The 24,634-nt window shown below is 35.4% G+C and overlaps 1 protein-coding gene and 1 pseudogene across 1 annotated transcript in view; both read left to right on the top strand.

Moving 5' to 3' along the window:
* The window catches only part of MTREX (Mtr4 exosome RNA helicase), a 114,759-nt gene that overhangs the window by 35,030 nt on the left and 55,095 nt on the right, over window positions 1-24,634 (top strand). Inside the window, exons 15-18 of the mRNA XM_032404412.1 lie at window positions 1,987-2,112; window positions 10,898-11,048; window positions 20,563-20,735; window positions 21,266-21,334. Of these exons, the coding sequence (XP_032260303.1) occupies window positions 1,987-2,112; window positions 10,898-11,048; window positions 20,563-20,735; window positions 21,266-21,334 (519 nt within the window). The remainder of the gene's footprint in view (window positions 1-1,986; window positions 2,113-10,897; window positions 11,049-20,562; window positions 20,736-21,265; window positions 21,335-24,634) is intronic.
* On the top strand, window positions 12,599-15,440 carry LOC116631978 (annotated as a pseudogene).

Genomic DNA, 24,634 nt, shown 5'->3' with positions numbered 1-24,634 from the left:
AGATGGTTTATGAGTGCTTTAAAGCATCTTAAATATATCTAGAGTGTTCATTTCTTTAAGTTTAGGCTATTTAAGGCACCAAATCTACAGTGGCTCCAGTTGTAGCTCACTATTTTATCTTTCAGGTTGAAAATATAAGTTTTAACAGGTTCGCACATAATATCTTTTCTAAGGCAGAAGAAAAGGAGAGAAAGTTGGAATCATGGGTAAAACAGTGAATTTGGGTAGAAAGTAAATTCTTAATCCAGAGTCAATAACCCATTCAGTAAAGTTACCAAATTTAAACTTTGTTAAAGTTAAACCCAATCTCTAAAGAAACTTAGTAGCAGATGAAAATTGACAGATGTGCAATAAAATGTTGCATTAATGATTCTGAGAAGCATGTACAGAAGGATAAAGCATAAGAAAAGTCACTTGTATAAAAGGGGTCATGGAAGGAAGGCTTCATTGGAGAAGGCAGTCCTGAAACTGAGAAACAACAGCACATGGGTATTTACTAGGTAGACAGTAGAGCTTCACAGGGGTGAAAAGCAGGTAGATTTCTACTTTGAGTATCCAGTGCAAGGCAAAGACTGGGTTAAACTGGCATTGGGAGAAATTTCTAAGTAGTCAGCTATTCTACAGTTAATCTAATCCTTGAAAGTGGTGATTCTTTTGTACTCAAGAGAAGTTGCTGGCAGTAATTACTAATCATCAAAATACTGAAAAGCACTCATGGTAGAATTGTAAAGGCAAAGCATTTTTTCTTGATTTGTTTTATTTGAAAATGTATTGGATGCTATACAAAAGAGAAATATAAGTACAGTGAGGCAGCTGCCATTTCTCTTTAGAAATTTTTACATAGTCTTCAAAATTTTTCTGTAACCTGTAACTTTTTAAAATTGAACTTTTAATTATTTAATTCATGTAGAATGTGATTCCTGTTTATAACAGTTAACAGTTTTATGTTTTATATAAAAATCTTTATATTATCTATCAGTTTAAAATTACTTAATTCTCCGAATAAAATTGATGCCATAAGAAAATAAGTAAATAAGTCTTTTGTGACTTTACATGCTTCTTGGCGTCCTCAGGACCTTGAGTAAGTCTGCAGAGTATAGTGGATAATTGAATTTAAGAAAGCAATCTTTTCTTGATGATTCAATATCATATTATTAAACCTAAAAGCCATAACGTGCCATAATGTTGTAATGATGCCCTTGGGCCCTGTTGAGGTTCTATTGCATTGCCTTTTTGAAATGTTCTTTTCAGATCTTTTTTTAGGTTTAGCTTTTTTTGTTGTTGTTTTTTCTAGTGCCTTTGTTTCTCCCAGGTTGCTATGTCTGTTTTTGATGCTGTCAGTAATATGCATTCTTATAGCTTAACCTTCTTGTGTCAAATATTTTTTGGGAATCTGAAAACTGTGGACCCTTTCCATCAGAGAATAGTACAGAAGCACTTACAGATGAAACTTTTTCCAGTGTCTTACTGGTTGAATGTCACCCTGAAAAGGCTTACTAATCTTTTCTGACTAGGTTCTTCTTAGTGATGAATGGTCTCTACTGAACTCCAGGGATGTATACTAAGAAAATAAGAGAATTATACTTTAAAAATAAAAATGTTTATTTTATATTAATCTCATTTTGCAACTTAAGAAAGTCTATTATGATCAAGTCAGAATTGGTATTTTGTAGAGTTTGACTCCTTCTTTGCTTTAGTGTTTTCCAGAACATCTGGCTCAAAGATATTTTATGTCAGTGAATTAACAGTCTTTCCCTGTACCTGTATTTGATCATTTTGGAGCTAAAATTTAGTTTTATAACATTATTCTTAAGTGTTTTTGCATTTTTGTGTTTTTACTTAAACCCCTAAGAGTTGATGTTTTTAGTCATGTTTCCTTTTTTGGAATATATAACTTGTGCTTATGTATTTTGTGATAAAAATTTAAGAATATATTTTTCACCAGGTTTTCTCCTAAACTCTGGATTTTTAATTATCTTCACTCAGATTTCCTCTGGTGAATACATTCAGATGTCTGGTCGAGCTGGAAGGAGGGGAATGGATGATAGAGGAATTGTAATTCTTATGGTGGATGAAAAGATGAGCCCAACGATCGGAAAACAACTACTTAAGGTAACCGAGTTAAGATTCTGTGCTCTCACCAGCAATTTGAGACACATACTTCAGGAGCCGCTTTGAAATTAGTTGTGTCAGTTCAGATATCTTTCTAAGTAGATGAGTTAATTAAACTATCTAGGCTTGAAAGGTAGAAGAGGGTAACTGCACAAAGTGCTGATATTTTGTACCCTACTTTCTGTTGTAATAAGTGAAGCATAACTCATGAGATGAAGGGCATGTAAAGATCCCCAGAGAGGGCAGAAATGTTTACTTTGCCCTCCAAATTTAAGATAATCTCTATAACTGCCTTCTCTACTGAACAAATTGCTCTTCCCCTATCATAATAGGAAGTAGGGCACATGATATCAGTGTTTTGGGCAGTTACCTTCCCCTACCTTTGCAAGCCCAGATAGCTTAATTAATTCTACAATCTGCCATTCTAATACTGCCTATTTGGATCATAACTATCCCAATAAATTAATTCAAATTTTTAAGCTTTATTTCAAATTAGCCTGTCCATTTTGCTTGTTTAATATTGTTTTTCAGATTGTTTTAAGGGTTTTATTTTTGTTTTGTTTTGGAGAGCTTTTCAGGGAAGTTTGGCCTGGTTGCTTTCCTTCTCCTTCTCCATGCAGTAAGAAGTTTTTAAAACAAAGTCCTAGAGAAAACTCTTGGTAAGATGGGAAACTTAACATTATTTAAAAGTTGGATGCCTGGGTGGCTCAGTCAGTTAAGCGTCTGCCTTCAGCTCAGGACATGATCCCAAGGTCCTGGGATTGAGTCCCACATCAGGCTCCCGGCTCAGCAGGCAGTCTGCTTCCCCCTGCTCATGCTCGCTTGCTCGCTCTCTCAAATACATAAACAAAATCTTTTAAAAAATTAATTACAAATTTAACTGCCAGATCATTAGCTAAAGAGCTCCAAAATATGTTAAGTCATACATAGGTCAATATCTCTGAAACAGACTCTTCAGTTTCAAAGACTTGGGAACTGCAAGGAGAATTTGAGATATGGTTGTGGGAAGTCTGGTATGCTAAAGCAAAAATAAAAGTGTATGTTTTTTAAAATAGATGGTTAATGTGGGTAAAGACAAAGCTTGTCTGTACATATTCATAATGATCATATGGTGTCTTATTTTCACTTTTAAAGATTAACACTTGGAAACCTATTTTTAAGTGTCCATGTAACTTTAGTTCTTCATGTAAAGAAAATGACACAAGATTGAAAATTGGTATTTTTGGTCTTCAAATTGTGCCAGATATAATAAACACTGTTTTTCTTTCCTTGTGCTCTATGTGTGGAAAAAGTTGAGTCAGGTTGCCAATAGTAGGAGGTAATATTTTAATGATAGCTTCTCGTTTCCTTAGTACAGATATTTCATTCTATTTACTTGACGTTTCTGAATGTAAACTGTACCTGTTAAGTGTAAAACTTCTGTTGTCTTTCATTTCAAAAATTTTATTGTGGTAAGAACACCTAACATGAGATCTACCCTCAACAGATTTTTAAATTATAAAATATGTTATTGTTGACTGTAGGTAAAATGTCATACATCATATCTCTGGATCTTATTTATCTTGCTTGACTAAAACTTTATGACCTTTAATTAGTAACGACCCTTTTATATCTCTCCTCAGTCTCTGCCAACCACCATTCTAGTCTTTGATTCCTTGAATTTGACTATTTAGAAAATTCATATAAGTGGAATCATGCAGTATTAGTCTTTCTGTGACTGGTTTATTTCACTTAGCGTAATGTCCTCAGAGTTCATGTTGTCACATATTGCAGAATTTTCTTTAAGGCTGAATTGTATTCCATTGTCTGTATATACCACATTTTTTTTTTTTTAATCCATTCACTTATTGATGAACATTTAGGTTGTTTCCACATCTTGGCTATGTGAATAGCACTGCATTGAACATAGTGTTATTATCTGTCCAGTGTCTTGGTTTTGATTCTTTTGGGTAAATACCCAGAAGTAGAATTGCCAGATCATATGTAGTTTTTGTTGTTGTTGTTGTTGTTGTTGTTTTCAGTTTTTTGTGGGATATCCATACTGTTTTCCATAGTGGCTACACAATTTTACTTTCTGACCATCAGTGTGCAAGGATTCTAATTTCTCCATCATTTCTTAAATGAATTTTTAAAAACAGCTTTATTGAGATATAATTCATATTGCATACGGTTCACCCATTTTCATGGTTGCTAATATATTCACAGAGTTTTGCCACCATCATTACAATCAATTTTGGAACATTTTTATCAGCCCAAAAAGGAACTTTATATCCATTAACTATCACTCCCCATTTCCTTCCTAACTCTTCCCTTTCCCCGAAGCCCTAGGCAAACCACTAATCTCTTTGTCTCTGTAGATTTGCCTATTCTAGGCATTTCGTATAAATTTAACCAGATAATACATGATCTTTTGTATTGGCTTTTCTTTAGCATAATATTTTCAAGGTTCATCCATATTTGTAATATGTATCAGTACTTCATTGCTTTTTATTGATCAGTGTTCCTCTGTTGTGTTGATATATTACAAGTTATTTATCCATCTGTCAGCAGATGTATATTTAGGTTGTTTGTACATTTTGGCTGTTGTGAATAATGCTGTTGTGATTGTTTCTTTACAGGTTTTTATGTAAACATGTTTTTATTTCTTTTGGGTATATACCTATGAGTGAAATTGCTGGGTCATACATAATTCTAGGTGTAACCTTTGAGGACCTGCTAGACTGCTTTTCATCAACAGCTATATACCATTTTTACATTGTCATCAGCAATGTATGAGGGTTCTCATTTCCCTGCATTCCAGCTAACATTTGTTATTATCTGTCCTTTTGAGTTGTAATCATCATCCTAGTGAGTGTGAAATGGTACCTTTCACTTTGAATGCTGTGTAGTTTGACTTGTTTAAAGGATATAGTACCTACCTGTTGATGATACTGCAATTATAGAAGCAAATATGTGTGTATCTATATTTCTTGATTTCTAGACACATTTCTTTTATTGAGACTAACTGTACTACTACTTTTTTTGTCCTCTAGGATTTTTTCAGGTAGTTTTGCTATCATTAAAGAATTTGCAGGCAACTTATTCAGAAAAATAACAACTAATAGTTATAGAATATTCAACATGTCTTAGGGTTTGAAATAATTATTATTACTATCCCAGTTTTATAAATAAATAAGGCATACAGAGGTTAAAGAATTTTTCAGAAGTCATATCGTTGTTAAGTAGCAAATCCTGATTTTAAAGTCACGCAGTCTGGTTTCAGAGTGCATGCTTCTAACCACCATGTGCTGCTTCTGCTCAGTACCTCATGCAAATAGATTTTTCATTTACTGGCTCAGACCGAATTTGGCTTGAAAGCACTTTGTTCTTTTGACGTATTTCTTAATACAGTATATGAACTAATACATCATTATAACATCAGGTCTGTTTTCTTGTAAGTGACAGTAATTGAGATTTGCTCTTAAGTAATAGGACTTTAATAAATAGAATATTTATTTTCTCAAATAATAATTAAAATATGTAGATTATTCATGTTATTGTATATAAAAATAATTAGTATGGTTTGTACATTGTAAAATTCAGATCTGTTTGTCATATCTAATAATTTTTCCTCTTGTTGGGTTAAGTAGTCATGGCCAGAAAAATGGCAGAATACATGTGTTTATTGTTTGTTGACTAAAGGTTATTTGTTGAGGTTTCTAATATCTCAACGTGCACACACACACTTAAATATTTGTGTGTGTAAATCATTTAATGATCTTGCATTTAAAATATTTTAATAATTTTCTTTAGCTTCTTTGGCTTGACTAGTTTTCTACCAAGCATTATAAGAACCTATTCAACTTTTCCAATTCTGCTATTGTTACAGTGTCCTCTTTTTGTCTGTTTATCTAATACTTTCATATCCATTGCCTTTTTTTTTTTTTAAGATTTTATTTATTTATTTGAGAGAAAGAGAATGAGAGACAGAGAGCATGAGAGGGAGGAGGGTCAGAGGGAGAAGCAGACTCCCTGCCGAGCAGGGAGCCCGATGCGGGACTCGATCCTGGGACTCCAGGATCATGACCTGAGCTGAAGGCAGTCGCTTAACCAACTGAGCCACCCAGGCGTCCCTATCCATTGCCTTTTTTAAAGTTAGTTTATTTATTTAAAGTATTGTCTACTCCCAGTGTGGGACTTGAACTCATGACCCTGAGATCGAGTCACATGCTCTTCTGACTGAGCCAGCTAGGTCCCTCTACATCTGTTGCTTTTTATTTATGGACAGATTGTCCATCTATTAGCTCACATAGAATTTGAGATAAGACAGGAGTTTGTTCTTTGGGTATATTTGACAGGAGCTAAAAAACAAAATCCATTCATTATAACGTTTGCTTAAATGAAAAGTTGACTCAGAAAGTGTTTATAATAACCTTCCAAAAAGACTGGTGAATGCATCTTTTATTCTTCAGCAGTTAAGAAAGCTTTTACATCTCTCCAGTATTACCAGAAGAAATATGCCTTCCAGTGTAGTGCCCATATTTTCAAAAGAATGTAAAACCATCATAGTACTTTGAGGACATGTCTTTATTTGTTTTATCAAAATAAGCTTATTTCCATAATTTCTGAAATGATTAAATAAACTTAATGGTTTCTTACAGGGCATGAAGTGCTTCTTCTAAGAGACTCTACAGGCTTTCTGCTTCTAGAAAATTCTGTGTTCATTTCAACCTGAACTACATTCTTAATGGCTAAGGAAAATGAAACTTATTTGAGGGAAAAATAGCTTTGACTTTACTGGTTTTTTAAAAGCTTTTGGAACTTTAAGAAGAACATACCTAATCTCTTAAAGTTAGTTCTGTCATGTACTCAAGATTACTTATGGACCTTTTTTTGGAGAATTGAGAAGACTCACATTTGTCCATATGCTTCTGTCTTCCATTGTAACGGTTCAAAATGCAAAAATATTTAGACTGGCGGTTTTTTAAACTGCTCTCTTGAATGAACCATATACTCTAAAACTTCAGAAATCATTAGAAGTAGAATAGCATTCAAAGGGTAGTATTACAAATCTGCTTTGGAAAATTGATCTGTTTAGCTCTCTGTCTTACTAGCTTTCAGTGAACAACTTGTCAACTAAAAGAATCCTTAAAAGTTTTTCTAGAATGAAGCTTAAGTTTAAAATCTTAGCACTGGCTGCTTTTGTTGTTCGAAGTTAAATATTAGGTGACCCTCTTTTGGGCTTTCTGTTGATATATCATTTAAAAATTTTATAATTTGTCTGATCAAATTAAATATATAAAAAGTTGAGTGGGGCGCCTGGGTGACTCAGTCATTACGTGTCTGCCTTCTGCTCAGGTCATGATCCCAGGGTCCTGGGATTGAGCCCCGCATCAAGCTCTCCACTCCGTGGGAAGCCTGTTTTTCCTACTCCCCCTGTTTGTGTTCCCTCTCTCGCTGTGTCTCTCTCTGTCAAATAAATAAATAAAATCTTAAAAAAAAAAAAGTTGAGAAATACTTGATCAACATTTGAGGGTTCCTATAATTTTAGTAATGTGAATATTGAAAAACAGCGATGTGAAATAAGTTCCATTTTGAATTTGCCCTCTGGGAGAACTTCAGCCCAGAGATGCTGTAAAATTTATCTCCTACCTCTTTAGCCTGGGCAAGTCTCTCCACATCTCTGAACCTGTTTCTTGTTTAAGACAGTTTTGTTAGGAATATTGTGAATTCAAAATTTATTTAAGTATTAGTACAGTGATTGGCACATGCTTAGTAGATGTGGTCATTTTTAAACTTGGGGAATCTATTTACATCAGCTACAGAACAGTGAACAAGAGCAGCATTGACTCAATGGCACAGTACCTAATAACTCCAATTCAGGAAAATTTGGGATAATTCTAGACTAGATGATTGTGATTTAAGGCTTTATGGAGGAAATGGATCCTGCTGCAAGCCCTAAAGGGTTGGGGTAGGAGTGGGGGTTGGATTTTGATTTCTAGAGCTGTAGTGATCTAGATCAGATTTGATGAAACTTTGAAGTAGATGATGGCAGTGGTAAAGAAACAAAAGAACTGATCTAAGATATATTGAGGAAATAATCTGCAACCGTTGGTTGATTACAATTTTAAAAAGGGATAAAGCAGAAGAAAGACCAAAATCGGAATTTAAATGTTAATTTCATTGCCCATTAATCAAATTAAAATTGAACTAAGTTTACTCCTTGCAGAGCCACAGAAGTTACAGCAGGTGGGGTTGTCACACAAAGGATTTTATTTGCAGCAAATAGGGAGATCACAGGGAATAACTTCCAAAGTTGTGATTCTTGAGCAAGGGTGAATGGATTCCTTGCATTTAGGGTTAGGATGAATATTTAGTCTTGTCATCATGTGTGGAAGTAGGCATAAGGCACGCACCTTAATGAAACATTGCCTACACATACATTGTATGTTATATAAACGAAGCTTGTGTTCTTCCTTTGGCGGAGATTTTCGTATTAAAATGAGCTAAAGTAACTGTCAGTCCTTTGGTTCATCTGTGCAGATGAAAGTCTGGGATTGAATTCAGACTGGTCTGGGTGGTCTGGGAGCTCCTCATCAGAGCAGTTGTTACTGCTTGAGGGGTAGTTTCGGTTTCCCTCGCAGGATGTTAGGCCTCACTTAAGAGATCAACTAGAAGGAAGAGCTTAAGGGAGACTGTGGGACAGAGGTCATAGAGTATAAGCAGGTAAGCAGTAAAGGTCAGGGCTTGGGGGTCTGGCTGGTGACAAAATCAGTAATCTCACTAACCATTAATCTTTGTAAGGGTGAAACCCAGGAATGGGAAAGAGCAAGAGACATAAATTTCATTTTAGATAGTTTAGCCATATTATTATTATTATTTATCACCCAAATTAGGTTACTGTAGGAGTGGAAAGGGTGCTTTTAATAATTATACCAATACAGCAGATGTAGGTTGGGACTGTCTTGGGCTCACTTAGCTACAACGTCAAAATGCCAAGCTGAGTTTCAGGTAACTGAAAATTCCGAGGTGTATGCTACAGCAATCAAGAATACAGAAGCAGAGCTTGAGCTTAGAAGTAAACAGTGGTAATATTGAAGCCCCAAATTTCTGAGGAGGTAATAATACAAAAAAAATAACAGAAAAGTAAGGGCTGCGTCTGCAATATTGTAAAATAGCTGAAGTTGTCTTTAAATTCCTCTCTCCTCCAAGAATTTGGTTTTCATACTAACTTCACATCTCCCTTTGGCCTTATTTTCAAGGAAAGTTCATAAACATCAAGGTTTTAGGGAGTTAGTAACTGTGCCCCTAAGGTGAATGGCTCTTAATTTTTCAGGAGTTAAGGAGTACTTTCAGTTAAGACTGTGATGAAAGCTCTGCTTCTCATAAAATCGTGTATGTGTCCATTTAGAATTAGGCTATCAGGTTGGTCTGTGGACCTCAATTTAAGAGCCCCTGACCACCCTAAGAGTATTTGTGTATTTCACTGTGCCATTTAGAAATACGTAAGCATACTTTGTGACACTTAATTTCTAAATATTTCAGCATGCATCTCCCAAGAATTTAGTTATTCTCCTATTGTAGCTGGGGCATAGAGGGTGCAAGAGCATCTGGCTCTGGGGGGTCCCAAACAGAGCAGGTATAAATTCAAAGAGCAGCAAGTGGTGGTGAAACAAAAAAGGAATTTATTTCAGTCAGGCCAATACCAGGAAGACAGAGTACTAGTGTTTCAAAGACTGTCTCCAAAGTGCCAAAAATACTTCACAGGTTTATATAAGGAAAATGTGGGACAAAGGGTATGTGCAGGTGGGCATTGCAGGTCAAGTTATTCATCCTTTTGGGATTAGTCATGAGTGGAGTCATTCTGGCTCAAGGAAGTCCTTGAGGGGGTAGTTTTAGTTCCCAGCAGGGGTGCTTTGTGCACAAGGTCTTTTGTTTGAGTTAAGAGACTCAGATAATGTAGATAAAGAATGGTCTGTAAATTTGGCGGGTGGGGAATGCTTCAGTTTTATGTCACTTCAGGCAGCTGAGTTTTAAGGTGCTAATTTTTATCTAAATATCATTCTGAAATGAATTTAGTGTACTCTGTCAGCACAGACTAGGTTATGCTGCAGTAACAAACCTAAATCTCAGTTACTTAAAGGTTTATTTCTCTTGTTCAATGCAGGTTTATAGAGGAGGTTGTGCTTATTCTTAAGGATGCAAGATGATGGAGAAACCACCATCTTGAACATTAACAGTCACTGTGCCAGAGGGAAAAGATAGCTTTTCACACCAGCAATTAAATACTTGGCCAAAAAGTGACACATCATTACAATTTATTTGCCCCACCCACGGGGGGGTGGGGCAGAAAGTATAATCTTACCAAGTGCCTAGAGAGAGCTAAACATACTTGGTAAACGGTATTTTAACTAGTACTGTTGTTTCTTAGTGGACTTTCTCCCTTCACTTTCCTAAAGATCAACTATTTATCACTTTGTATTGGTCATTTAAAAGAAAGAACTTAATACATTTCTATAGTATTCCTTAACATGGATTAAATTATTAAGCAGTTTTGGGATGCCTGGGTGGCTCAGTCAGTTAAGCATCTGCCTTTGGCTCAGGTCATGATCTCAGGGTCCTGGGATCGAGCCCACATTGGGCTCCCGCTCATCTCCCTCTCCCTCTGCCCTCCGCTCGTGCGTGCATGCACTCTCTCAAATAAAAATAAAATCTTTAAAAAAATTATTAAGCAGTTTAATAGGTATCTATGTAAATTTTATTTGAAAAAAATCACAACATTGACATTTTTTTTTTTTTCTCTTAGGGCTCAGCTGATCCTCTAAATAGTGCTTTCCATTTGACCTACAACATGGTTTTGAACTTACTACGTGTAGAAGAAATTAATCCCGAGTACATGTTGGAAAAATCCTTCTACCAGTTTCAGCATTATAGAGCAATTCCAGGAGTAGTAGAGAGTAAGTATAAAATTACTATAACAGAGTCTTCTTAACCAGTAGAGTAAATAGCACAATTATTGCATTATTGACCGCCTAGGGCATTGTTTATTTTTTGGTTAGTTATATCTTGATTTTTACATAAAGTGAGAACTGCGATCTGGTCATTATAACCGACTAGAACATTCTAAAATAAAAGAAAACCCTGCTAGTATACCTTTCTGTAGTTGGTTCAGATTTAATATAATTTATTGTTACAGGCATATTACATGATAGCTCATGTTCATGAGTCATGATATAACAAAAACCTGGTATATTAAAATTTGACCTGTAAGAAGCATGTGTATTATTCTTGCCCTTGTACTGTTTTCTCATTTTAAAAGAGTGCCACAGCATAAGTTTATAAATAAGGAAATTTAATATTCTAACTGGGATTTGAGTTCAGCCATTTTAGAATTTCTAGCTCCTATTATGATAATGCTTTCTAAAGTTCAGAAAGTGTTCTATGGTAACTCTGTTCAAGTAGAATTGTGTATTGATCCTTACCTTAGAGAATATTTTGGCTGATCATCGTATAGAGCTGATTAAAATCTAAAACAGAGGCAAAGATTGAAAATACTGGTTTTGGTAGATCCTGTAAAAATAGTGCATAGAACTATTTTTTCACTGTCAAGAAGAAAAACCGGAAAATTGAGCAAAAGATACAGGGGAAAGTTAAAATCATTTGTAACCTTATACAGAGCCAGCCACAACACTTCATAGTTCTTTTTTCTTTCTCATACAAAGGTGTTTTTTTTTTTTTTAAGGTGGGCTTAAATACATTCGTTCTCCCTTATCCACGGTTACGTGTTCCAAGATTCCCAGTGGATATCTGACATCACAGATAGTACTGAACCCTATATATACATTTTTTTGTATACATACATACATTCTTTTGATAAAGTTTAATTTATAAATTAGGCACACTAAGGGATTAACAACAGTAACTAATAGAACAATTATAACAATATATTGTAATAAAAGTTATGTGAATGTGGTCTCTCTAAAAATATCTTACACTATACTCACCTTTCTTGTGATGACGTGAGATGATAAAATGCCTACATAATGAGGTGAACTGAGGTAAATGACATAGTCACTGTGATGTAGTGTTAGGCTTCTGTTGACCTGATAGTATGTCAGAAAGAAGGTCATCTGTTTTTAGACTGTATTTGAACACAAGTAACTGAAACCACAGAAAGCAAAACTGTGGATAAGGGGGGAGGACTACTGTATACAGTTTTTATAAAAGTAACGATGGTACTTATATTAGTATCTTTTGTTAAATATTTACCGTATGCCTAGCCTTGTGTTAATACTTTACATTCATTACTAGCTCAATGATTCTAGCTTTTTAAAATTTAATCTGAAGTATCCTTTGAAAGTGATTTTTATGATTACACAGTATTTCCATTTTGTAAATGTGCTATGATTTACTTAACAATAAAGGCAAATTTGAGATACTTTTCTATCACAAGTGTTAGTATACTCAACTCAATTTTTATGTAGCTAAAAGTAAATAAATTATAATAATGGCCTCAAAAGAAAAAGGCTTAGAACATCCAAGTGTGTTAAATTTTTTTTTCTTTTTCTTTACCCTTACCTGGATGATAGATCATAGTTATTTCCTCTTACATTAATTTCTCAGGTCTTAAGAGAGGCTTCTTCATTACAAACTATAGAGTTGGAAGGAGCTTTGGCATCATTTTACGGATTTTTTTTCTTAAAGACCTAGGACTCCCTCCTCCTTGAATCCCCACACCACTCATTGCTAAATGCTATGGCTTCCCCTTCAGATTCTGATTATACCTTATCAGCCATGTAGGAACCAATCATTGGCAAATAACTGGAAGATTGAACCCCCAGATACTTCATGTGTCCTGTCCTCAGCTGCCCCAGTTGCTGGCCACAGAGCAAATCTGGCTTTGGGTGATACCATTCCATGTCCTCAACCAGAGACACTGAGATAATAACTTTGCAAATACCGACTTACAAGATATGTATCACTGTAAAACAATATTTTGTCACCAGGCAGTGAACAAGGAGCAGTATCATCTTGTAGAAACCCGCAGCTTTGGTGCACCTTGATTTGGAGGAAATAGGGCTGGGCCCCTATCTGGAAAGCAGTTTGGAAACTCTGGGGGAAAAACTAGTAAAAAACAAATGGAATCTTGATGAGCTGCCCAAATTTGAGAAGAATTTTTATCAAGAACAGCTTGATTTGGCTAGATGCACAGCACAAGAGATGGAGACATACAGAAGGACTAAGGAAATTACAGTTAGAGGTCACAACTGCCCAAAGCTAGTTCTGACTCTTTATGAAGCAAACTTCCCTGCAAACGTAATGGATGTGACTGCAAGACAGAATTTTACTGAACCTACTGTTACTCAAGCTCAGGGTTGACCAGTGCTCTAAGTGGATTGGATATGGCTGGAGTAGCACAGACTGGATCTAGGAAAACATTGTCGTATTTGCTGCCTGCTGTCATCCACGTCAGTCATCAGCCATTCCTAGAGAAAGGTGATGGGCCTATTTGCTTGGTGCTGACACCAACTTGGGAACTGGCCCAACAGGTACAGCAAGTAGCTGCTGAATACTAAAGAGTATGTTGCTAGAGGTCCACTAGCAACTATGGTGGTGTTCTCAAGGGATCACAAATTTGTGATTTGGAGAGAGGTGGAAATCTGTATTGTAACACCTGGAAGACTGATTGACTTTTTAGAGTGTGGGAAAACCAATCTGAGAAGAACCATCTGCCTGTCCTTAATAAAGTAGATAGAATGCTTGATAGGGGCTTCGAACCAAACAAGGAAGATTGTGGGTCCGATAAGACCTGATAGGCAAACTCTAATGCGGAGTGCAACTTGGCCAAAAGAAGACAGACAGCTTGATGAAGATTTCCTTAAAGACCACATTCATAGAAACATTGGTGCACTAGAACTGAGTGCAAACGACAACATTCTTCAGATTGTGGATATGTGTCATGATGTAGAAAAGGATGAAGAACTTACTCATCTAATGGAAGAGATCATGAGTGAAGAGTAGAATAAAACCATTGTTTTTGTTGAAACCAAAAAAAGATGTGATGAGCTTACTAGAAAAATGAGAGATGTGTGGTCCACCATCGGTATTCATGCTGACAAGGGTCAGCAGGAGCGTGACTGGGTTCTAAATGAATTCATAAATGGATAATCTCCTATTCTGATTGCTATAGATGTGGCCTCAAGGGCTAGAAGTGGAAGATGTGGAATTTGTCATCAGTTATGACTACCCTAACTCCTCAGAGGATTATAGTCATCGAATTGGAAGAGCTGCTTACAGTATCAAAACAGGCACAGCATATACTTTCTTTACACCTAATAACTAAAACAAGTGAGCAATCTTATCTGTGTTTCATGAAGCTAATCAAGAGCAGTTAATCCCAAGTTGATTTAGTTTCTCAAAGACAGAGGTTCAGGTTGTTCCAGGGGTGGAAGAGGCTTGAAGGATGACCATTGGGACAGATACTCTTTGGGCAAAAGGGCTGGATTTAATACCTTCAGAGACAGGGAAAATTATGACAGAGGTTACTCTAGTCTGCTTAAGAGAGATTTGGGGGGAGAAACTCAGAATGGTATTTGCTGTGCTGCAATTTATACCAGTCAGAGCTTTGGAAGTAATTTTGTGTCTGCTGGTCTAGAGACCATTTTTAGGACTGGTAATCCAACAGGCACTTAACAGAATGGTTATGATAGCACTCAGCAGTGGAAGTAATGTCCAAAGATGCACAATGGTATGAACCAACAGGCATATGCATATCTTGCTACTGCAGCTCTGCCAATGATTGGTTATCCAATGCCAACAGGTTTTTCTCAGACTTTAGAAGTAAATGTCTATTTTTCATAACTGCTCTTTATATTGTAAGTTATTAGACAAGATATTTAAGAAACATGGGAAATGCAAAAATGTCTGCAGTGCAGCAGTAATTATGGTGTACTTCTTCATTATTTAAGTTGGATATTTCTCTCCATTCCCGAAATAACTTTTAGGTCCTTTTTTGTACTAGAAAATACAGGTAGTCTTTTCACAAAAGTAAAAGTACAGTGATTTGAAATACAATAAATAAAGGTAACACATGGACTTCCAGTAAAAAATAGGTGAAGACTGAAAAAAATAATAAAAAATAAAGGCCTAGGGAAGTTAAGTCAAATACACCTTATAAAATTAATGGCAAATGTGTAATTTCAGATTACCTTTATTATTTTCTTGTATAGTGTTTGATGCCATTTGTCTTGGTGAATACCTATGGCCTTAGCAAAGAGAAATGATTCTTTTGTCAAGGAACCGTATTTTTTATTTATTTATTTTTAAAGATTTATTTATTTATTTCAGAGAGAGAGCACACGAGCACTGGGGGAGGGGCAGAGGGAGAGTGAGAGAGAATCTCAAGCAGAATCCACAATGAGCGTGGAGCCCAGTGTAGGGCTCAGTCCCATGACCATGAGATCACAGTCTGAGCTGAAACCAAGAGTTGGACACTTAACTGACTGCACCACCCAGGTGACCTGGGGAACCATATTTTTTAAGGGGCTATAAATCTCTTTCTCCTGCAAAAAAAAAAAAAAAATTATAGTAATAGAATAAAAAAACAGTATCAACAAGATTTAAGTGCATTGTGGATTTGGGTGTGAATTAGAGTATTTTAATCAGATTAGTAGTAAAAAGGAAATCTGTTAATTTTACCTCATATGTCGAAATTTCAGATGCTGTATTGAACCACAAGGTTATAAATCAGCTTAATATTTTTTTTAAGATTTTATTTATATTTATTTATTTGAGATAGAGAGCGGAGGAGAAGCAGAGGGAGAGGCACAAGCAGACTCCACACTAAGTGCAGAGCCCAACGCGGGGCTCAAACCCACAACCCTTAGATCATGACCTGGGCCCAAACCAAGGGTCGGATGCTTAACTGACTGAGCCACCCGGGCACCCCAAATCAGCTTAATACTTTAAAAAAGATTTAAACTTTACAATATTGCTACTAAGCAGTTAGCACTGGGTCATGCATGACTAGGGTAATTATACACACACACAGCCAGCAGTTAGACTGGTTTTGTGGCTGAATAAGAGAAATAGGATGCACATTGGTGTACCAACCTTTGATTCTTTTTCTTCTTTGTAAAAATAGTGTATTCTAACAACCAATAAATTACTGTTTAAACTTCACTTTATATTATTCTTCTATAATTCCATAGAAAATATCCCAGATATGGTTGGGGATAGAGCGAGAAATAAGTATTTTCCCATTTATTTAAACCATTGTTTTATGACTTCTCACTGGACTCAAATTCTTAAATATGACTTTGACAAACACTCTGTTACCTATTCTGAACTTAAACATTACCATCATTTTCCATTCCCCTGTCCTCTGTCTCTCCAGTCCCCAGCTGCTGCTATATTCAGGGTGGCTCTGACTGACTTAGCTTTCAAAGGGATTGTGAATAACATAATCTGCACTTCCTGGTACTGCTACTATACACTTGCTTATTCTTCTGCTTGAATTATCCCTGCTTTCCCTACCCATGTTTTTAAAGGGCAAAGACCTTTTGAAGCTCATAAACAAAAAAATGAAATGTCAAATGTAGAACAGACATTTTAATGGGAAAAGGTAGAAATTTAAATGATGAAAGAGAGGGGCGCCTGAGTGGCTCAGTCTGCCTTAGGCTCAGGTCATGATCCCAGGGTCCTGGGATCAAGCCCCGCATCGGGCTCCCTGCTCAGCGGGAAACCTGCTTCTCCCTCTCCCACTCCCCCTGCTTGTGTTCCCTCTCTCACTGTGTCTCTCTCTGTCAAATAAGTGAATAAAATCTTTAAAAAAAAAAATGATAAAAGAATTGATGACGGAATTGCACCACCTTTACTACAATTTGCAGGACTGAGTGGTATGACCAGAGTCATAATAGTGTAGAAGGAAATGGTTAGAGGTGATAAAGGCTATCCTGTATGCTTTAAAAATGCAGAATACATATTGAATGCAGTTTATTCTCATTTTTAGTTATTATTAGTAAGGGTTTCATTCTTTTTGCTGTTGATACTGCTAGAACTTTTTCAAGAGAGCTGGTATTATTTTCACATTAGTATATCCAAATTAAAATGTAGACTGTTGTCTTTGGAAGTATAGAATTAATCTTTATTTTATAACTTACAGTGCTTTATGTTTTGTAACAAACTTAGATGGCTGGCATACATGAGATGTTTTTCATTTTTTAGATTTTCCAGTGAGCTATAGAGTAAAACTTAGAGGATTTCACTGTTTCCATACTGAAAGGAAAAATGCAAAGTTAACTTTAATCTTTAGTGTCATTAAAGGTAATACCATGGTTAATAGCAAGAGCTGTGAAGTTAAACATGGGTTTGATTCAAGACTATCTGAGCTTTAGTTTGCTCATCTAAACTGCTGGGATAATAACTAGTTCATCCAGTTCATGAGAATTAAATGAGATAATTTATGTTAAATGGTCACTGAGTACTTGTTTTAACTACTGATAGTATTGCTGTAGGTCAGTAAAGCCATTTAAACTTTAACCTGTTAGAAAATTTGCTCAGTACTGGGAATAGCAGTCCATTTTCCCATCACTCCCAGGTCTGTATCTGTGCACATGTTATAGGACATTAATATATCTTTGGAACCACCACCTCTCCTGTCCCTCAAAAAGAGGAAATTGTTTGCAAACTCTCTTAAGAGTTTATTGGAGTATCTCTCACATGCTGTTTCCTAAGATATTGAGACTTTCCTGTGGTCTACACTGCAGTGAAGCCAGCTTCTTATACTCAGGTTCCTCTACTATTTGATTGACTACACTTACTTTCTGCAGTTGTATAGAGCTGTAGTTAGAATCCTAGATATAAAATACATGTGACTTCTTAAAATGTCTCAGACTTTTGACTCATTAGTAAAATGGTCTGAGCACAGAAGTGATTTGGAATAGAGGATGGGGAGCAGTATTTAAGCATCCAAGCAGATGTTTATAGTCTCCCTAAACTCCTCCTGTCAGTGCTTATTGTTTCACTGATTCCTGCAAACCGTGTTACTCTGTAATTTAGATGGGGCAGCAGTATTAATATTTCTGTGTAGTTTTCATTTCAAAACTTCTTACTGACTTTAGTCTGTCCAATATTCTTTTATAGTTTTCTAATTGTTTCTCTTTTTGGTAATGTCTGTTGCCATAATATGTGTTAAGAATAGCTTTCTAGTCTTCAGTGAATGGATTTCATTTCCTATAAGAAGACTTGCAGTTCATTTAAAAATAATCAAGATGATGTATTATGCCTGAGGGAATGCAAAAGACCAGAAGTTTGAGGGAGCAGTCTGTGAGAATGTTGAAGATGATAATAAAAATAATAATAAAACCGTTGTCATATCCTCCCTGAATGTTTACTCTGTGCTATACTCTTAGCTAAGTACTTTCCATATCTTCTGTCAGTTAATCTCTAATTCTAGTCTTAGGGAGTATGGGTATTTTTGTTATCTTAATTTTGTGGATAAAGAAACTAAAACACAGATTTAATAGAGGAGTTTGATCAATGGAATAGAATTGAGAGTCTAGAAGTAAACCCATACACCTGTGGTCACTTGATTTTCAACACATGCTCTTGGGGCAGTGGGATAGCCATATGTAAAAGAATGAAATTGGATCCTTACCATATATTAAAATTAATTGAAATTGAATGAAAGTCCTAAGTATAAGAGCTGAAACCATAAAACACTTAGAAGAAACCATACATATAAATCCCTATAACCTTGGATTTGGCAGTGGTTTCTTAAATAAGACACTAAAAGCACAAGCAACAGAAGAAAAAGTAAATTTGATTTAATCAAAATTGAAAACTTTTGTACCTCAGTAGATACCAACAGAAAGTAGAAAGAAAGCCCACAGAATGGGAGAAAATAATTTGCAAAACACATATCTGATACGGGTCTAGTTTCCAGAATATGGAAAGAACTCTTATAATTAAAAAACAGACAAATAGTCTAATTTTTAAATGGACGAAGTATTTGAATAGATTTCTCCAAAGAAGATAAACTGTTAGCCAACAAACAAGCACATGAAAAAGATGCTCAACGTTTCCATTCCTGGGTCTATAACCAAAAAAAGAAATTTTCAAACAAAAACACGTGCATCAATGTTTATAAAAACACTATTCACAGTAGCTGAAAGGTGGAAATAATTCAAAGTCCATCACCTGGTAAACAGATCACTAAAATGGTATACCCAAATAGTGAAATAATATTCAGCCATAAAAAGGAGTGAAGTACTGATACATGCTATGCTGCTATCACATGGATGAACCCCGAAAACATGCTCAGTGTAGGAAGCCAAACACAAAAGGCCTTGGTATACTGTGATTGCATATATATGAAATATCTAGAGTAGATAAATCCTTACAGATAGAAAGTAGACAGAAAGGTTGTCAGGGGCTGAGGGAAGGAAGAAATGAGTGTTTGCCCAGTGGATATGGAGTTTCCTTTTAGAGCAATGAAAATATTTTAGAACTATGTGATGGTGATAGTTGCATAAGTTGTGAATGTACTAAATATATTAATGGTGAGTTTTATGTTTTGTGTATTTTACTCCCAATTGAAATAGTGTTTGTTCACAATGGGATGGAGGCATAATGAAATGAGTGAGGAAGGGAGGTCAGCAAGAATTTGAGCAGGAAATGCTATCATCGATGGTTAGATGAGCTACGAGAAAATTTGGGGAAAAGAGCCTATGTTTTGGCTGTTGACTGAGTGGAGAAAGAACTGTAGTTGAATTGCCTGTTCTCAGTTTTAGCAACCTAGACCCTGATGGTGGTGGAGGTCTCATGACAGTAGCAAATTGGATTCTTGATGAAATTTAAAGCAACATATTACTTAAAAGGTCCAAAATAGTTCTGTCTAAAGGGACTTTCTGCAGTGGTGGAAATGTTCTGTATCTGTGCTATTCAAGTCCAGAAGTCAGTAACCAGCTGAGTTACTGACAGTTGAGTATTTGAAATTGTGCTAGTGCTATTGAGGAGCTAAATATTTAATTTTCATTAATTTTAATTTAAATAGCCACATATGGCTGGTGTCTGCTGGTAGTATATTGAAAAAAAGTTGACCTAGCACATTTCTACCATTACAAAGAGTTTTATAGTACAGTGCTCTGTTGAACAATGTAGGCCTAGAATTCTTAATTAGTTAATATCCTCTCCCATGTCTATAGGAGAGAAACAACTCAGCAGATATGATCATTGCCAATTCAGACTCAATTTGAGGATTCACAATTAGTGAGTTGGGGGACTTTAATGTAGAACCTTAATGTAGAAAGAAAAGACTCAGGATGATGTGCAGTTATCTCTGAAGTTTTTCCACAAAATTTCTAATCTATGCAAGCTGACTTTGTTTCCTACATTTGTAGTAGGAAAACAGATGTATCTTTGTATAATTTTACATAAAGTATTTTTTTAATACTTGTGTTTTATTTACAGAGGTAAAGAACTCAGAAGAACAGTATAATAAAATAGTAATACCAAATGAGGAAAGTGTCATTATTTATTATAAGATTAGACAGCAGCTTGCCAAACTGGGTAAAGAAATTGAAGAATACATTCATAAACCAAAGTATTGCTTACCATTTCTACAGCCAGGTCGTTTGGTAAAGGTATGTCATTTTTGGGTGAAGATGCTAATTGTTGTTCTATAATAATTATATTGTTTTACACTGTTCACGTGGAATTGATTGGGGGTGGGATCATGTGTGAAGGCCTTTTAATCTCCACTGATTTTCATTTTGGGGGATATAAATCGAAGGAGACACTTTTGGAATTGACATATAAAATATCTCCAGTTATGAAATCAAAAAATAGAAGCAGTTTTAAGCCCTGGATGAATTCATTAGCTATAAAATATTAAAGATTTCATATAGTCTCAGAACAGATACGTCATATCATTTTAGAAATTTGTTTGCCAACGGAGATATTCCTATTGTTGCTGTTTTAGAGGCCTATGATATTTGGTGGTGATTTTTTTCTTTGGGGTTAATATCTTTTTCCTTAAGTTTAACCAATCTTTCAAAAAATATTTTACCAGGAAAACTCAAAGTTTTATTAGCCTATAATGTGGGCAAGGAAGTCTATAAAATTGGCTTTTGAACATAAATGTTTTTATTTACTTGCTTCCCTTTCTTTTTAGGTGAAGAATGAAGGAGATGATTTTGGCTGGGGAGTAGTGGTAAATTTCTCAAAGAAGTCAAATGTTAAGGTAAACCATTGCCCTTAAGGTAGAATCATATATAAATTTCTAGTAAAAAGTTTTTTCAGACTCATGAAATTGATCAAAGTAGAAATAGCGTTACAGTAAGAGAAGCTATAATAAATTCTGCCATAAGGAATTACATTTTTGAATAATCTTAAATTTTGTCTTCAAAGTGCTATTATTTTCCAAACAACAAATTTTAATTTCATGACAGTTTACATGTCTTCTTTGAATTCATCAGTACTTTTTATAATTTTACTCTTTAAATTGAATATTAGAATTAGTTTCTGATAGGGAAAACTAGAATTTTGATTTAGGTATATAATAGTTGAAGAAAAGGTATTAGAACTAGTTAGGTTTTACTTATTCTCTCTAAGGGAAAACAGTAATAAAGTTGGCTTTGGTCATTATTTATATAAATATTTTGAAAAGATTATGTGTAAAATTAAGGAAGATTTTGTTACTGTGTTAGATGAGTGACTATCTTGAAATTAAGTTAGCCACCCTGTGACATTTTGTCTCCCAATATGTGACCTCAGGCAGCATTTTGTATCTCCATGTATATTTTTCTTTATCTTTAAAAATGAATAGTTTGCAGAGCACCTGGGTGGCTTAGTACATTGGGCATCTAATTCTTGATCTCAGCTCAGGTCTTGATCTTGGTCGTGAGTTCAGGCCCCACACTGGGCTCCACGCTGGGTGTGGAGCATCCTTAAAAAAAAAAAAAAAGAACAGTTTGCATAAGATATCTGCATTCTCATAAGGTTGACCATGTCATGATTTTGTTGTCGTTAACTTTGTTCCATCTGGGTATAGAGTAAGTAGGAATTAAGCTTTGGGACTGGAAGTTACTCCTGAAATACGTAAATGAATTTAGAGATAATGAAGCCATTTGTTGGGAGAACCAAGTTCATAGGTTTGGGGGCACCTGGGTGGTACATTCGGTTCAGCATCTGCCTTCAGCTCAGGTCATGATCTCAGGGTCTTGAGTTCAAGCCCCGCATCAGGCTCCCTGCTCTGGGGATTCTGCTTCCCTCTCTCCCTCTGCCCCTCTCCTGCTTATGCTCTCTCTCAAATAAATAAAATTTCATAGGTTTGTGATGGCTGTTTTGGTGAATGATCTGTGATTAATCCCACTGAGGAGCTTCTTAAGGATATTTAGTTTGTTACTACTATTTTGATACATTACCATCTTCATTAGTAATTATAAGATTTGTTTTCCAAGTATTGTCACACTTGTTATCTCATTTGATCCCAATTTAATAAGCGTTCATTGACCACAGACACAAAATCTCTGTGCTTACTCATTTGATGAATAGCAGAAAGCAGATAATGAAAATAAAAGGCAGAATAGTATAAATACTTTAGTAAAGATATAAGTAAAGTGCATTTGGAGCACAGAGGAGGAAGAAATTATGTCTGAGCTATTAGAGATGGCATCTAATTAGGAAGATAATTTAAAATTTTTAAAGGAACCTTGGAGAATGAGTAGCATTCATTTGATGGAAATTTACTGCTGGAGGAGCAGCGATATGCAGCAGGCCCAGAACATTTCAGGTAAAAAGTGAAATCTTTTAGAAATATTGAAGTTAATCACAGAAAATGGTTAAAATACAGATTTGAGTATATTCAGTCTAGGTATCTAAACATGTGAAAGCACTGGTAGGTGTTCGAAGATTAGTTGGTTGATTGGTTTGCTTGGGTTTAGTTTGGTTGTTTGCTTTTTTAATCTGTTTATTTTTGAGGAAGAGATTGATCTGATCAGAAGTTACTGTATTGACAGTGTTTGAAGGATATTGAAAGAGATAGCATAGTAGATACAAGTTTGTCAATTAAGGAGACTTAACTCTTTTTGGGTGAGTTGGAAGGAAGATGGTAATAGAATAAGGGTTCAGATGGAGGATACTGAAGAACTAGAATGGACAGTCTTGTTGGGAAGTTGGGGGGAGCTTTAGTGATGATAAGATTTCAAACTTAGGTATGTGAAAAGTTGGCTGTATTGAGCCAACAGTATTAAACTGGATAAAGTTTGCCTCTCATTCTGTGTGTTCCCCCACCACCACCACCTTATTTTAAATATACAATGAAGTAAAGCTTGGAATTTTAACCTGGACGAAGATTGCATGGGTATTATTCCTTTGAGCCTGACTAGAACTCAGATATGACTTACAGGCTTTTATATTTTCTATTTCACCACCTTTAGCCATGGGAAAACTATAAAATGCTTGCCTACCTCTTCTCCCTTCCAAAGACACACACTATTTTCTTTTGGAATAATTATTAGTAACATAGGTATGATCTTCCTTGAGAAGAACTTGAAAGGATAGTCTTCATTTAAACTTCTGACAGCTATTAAGTTCTGTTTTTCGTGTACAATGAAAAGTGTGGCCGTAAATGCTAAATGTTGTGGTTCCATTCATACTTATATAACCCATGGTGGAAAAGCCTTTGCCAGTTTACTCATTCCATAACTTGTCTATATCTAAGAGAATATTGCTAGGGCAGAATATTTTTACTTGTAGTGTACTGAAGTGCTATATATTTCTTTCACTGTAGGTTTTACATTACTTATATGTTTGTTTTTTCAACAGTTTTACTGAGATATTATTTATATACTGTACTGTTTAGTCAGTGACTTTTAGTAAATTCACCATCACCACAATCGATTTTAGAACATTTTCATCCTCTCAGAAGGAAAAGGAAACTTTTGTCATTCCACCCTGTGCTCCCATACCCTCAATCCTGAACAGCTACTAATCTACTCTCTATAGATTGCCTATTCTGAATATTTCATAAAATTGAATTGTGATATGGTGTTTTGTGACTGGCTTCTTAGCATGTTTCCAGGGTTTAAGCATGTTGTGTATATTAGCACTTTGTTCTTTTTTGTGATTGAATAGCATTCCATTGTACAGATACATGACATTTTGTTTATCCATTCATGAGTTGATAGACATTTGGATTGTTTCTACCTCTGGGCTATTATGAATAATGCCCCTATAAACATCGATGTCTGAGTTTTTATGTGGACATAGTTTTCATTTCTCTTGGGAGTGAAATTGCTGGATCCTGTGGATACCGTATAACCATTTAAAGAACTGCCAAGTTGTTTTCTAAAGTGGCTGCACCATTTCGCATTCCCATTAACAATGTATGATGGTTTTTATTTCTTCACATTCTCACCAACACTTAATATCTGACTTTTTGATTACACTCAGTATATAGTGGTATCTCATTGTGGTCTTGATTTGTATTTCCCTGATGACTAATATTGCCAAGGATCTTTTTATGTGCTTATTGGCCATT

The sequence above is a fragment of the Phoca vitulina genome, unplaced genomic scaffold (assembly GCF_004348235.1).
Source record: "Phoca vitulina isolate PV1807 unplaced genomic scaffold, GSC_HSeal_1.0 scaffold6, whole genome shotgun sequence".
Lineage (NCBI taxonomy): Eukaryota > Metazoa > Chordata > Mammalia > Carnivora > Phocidae > Phoca > Phoca vitulina.
This window is presented reverse-complemented; position numbering and strand designations above follow the sequence as displayed.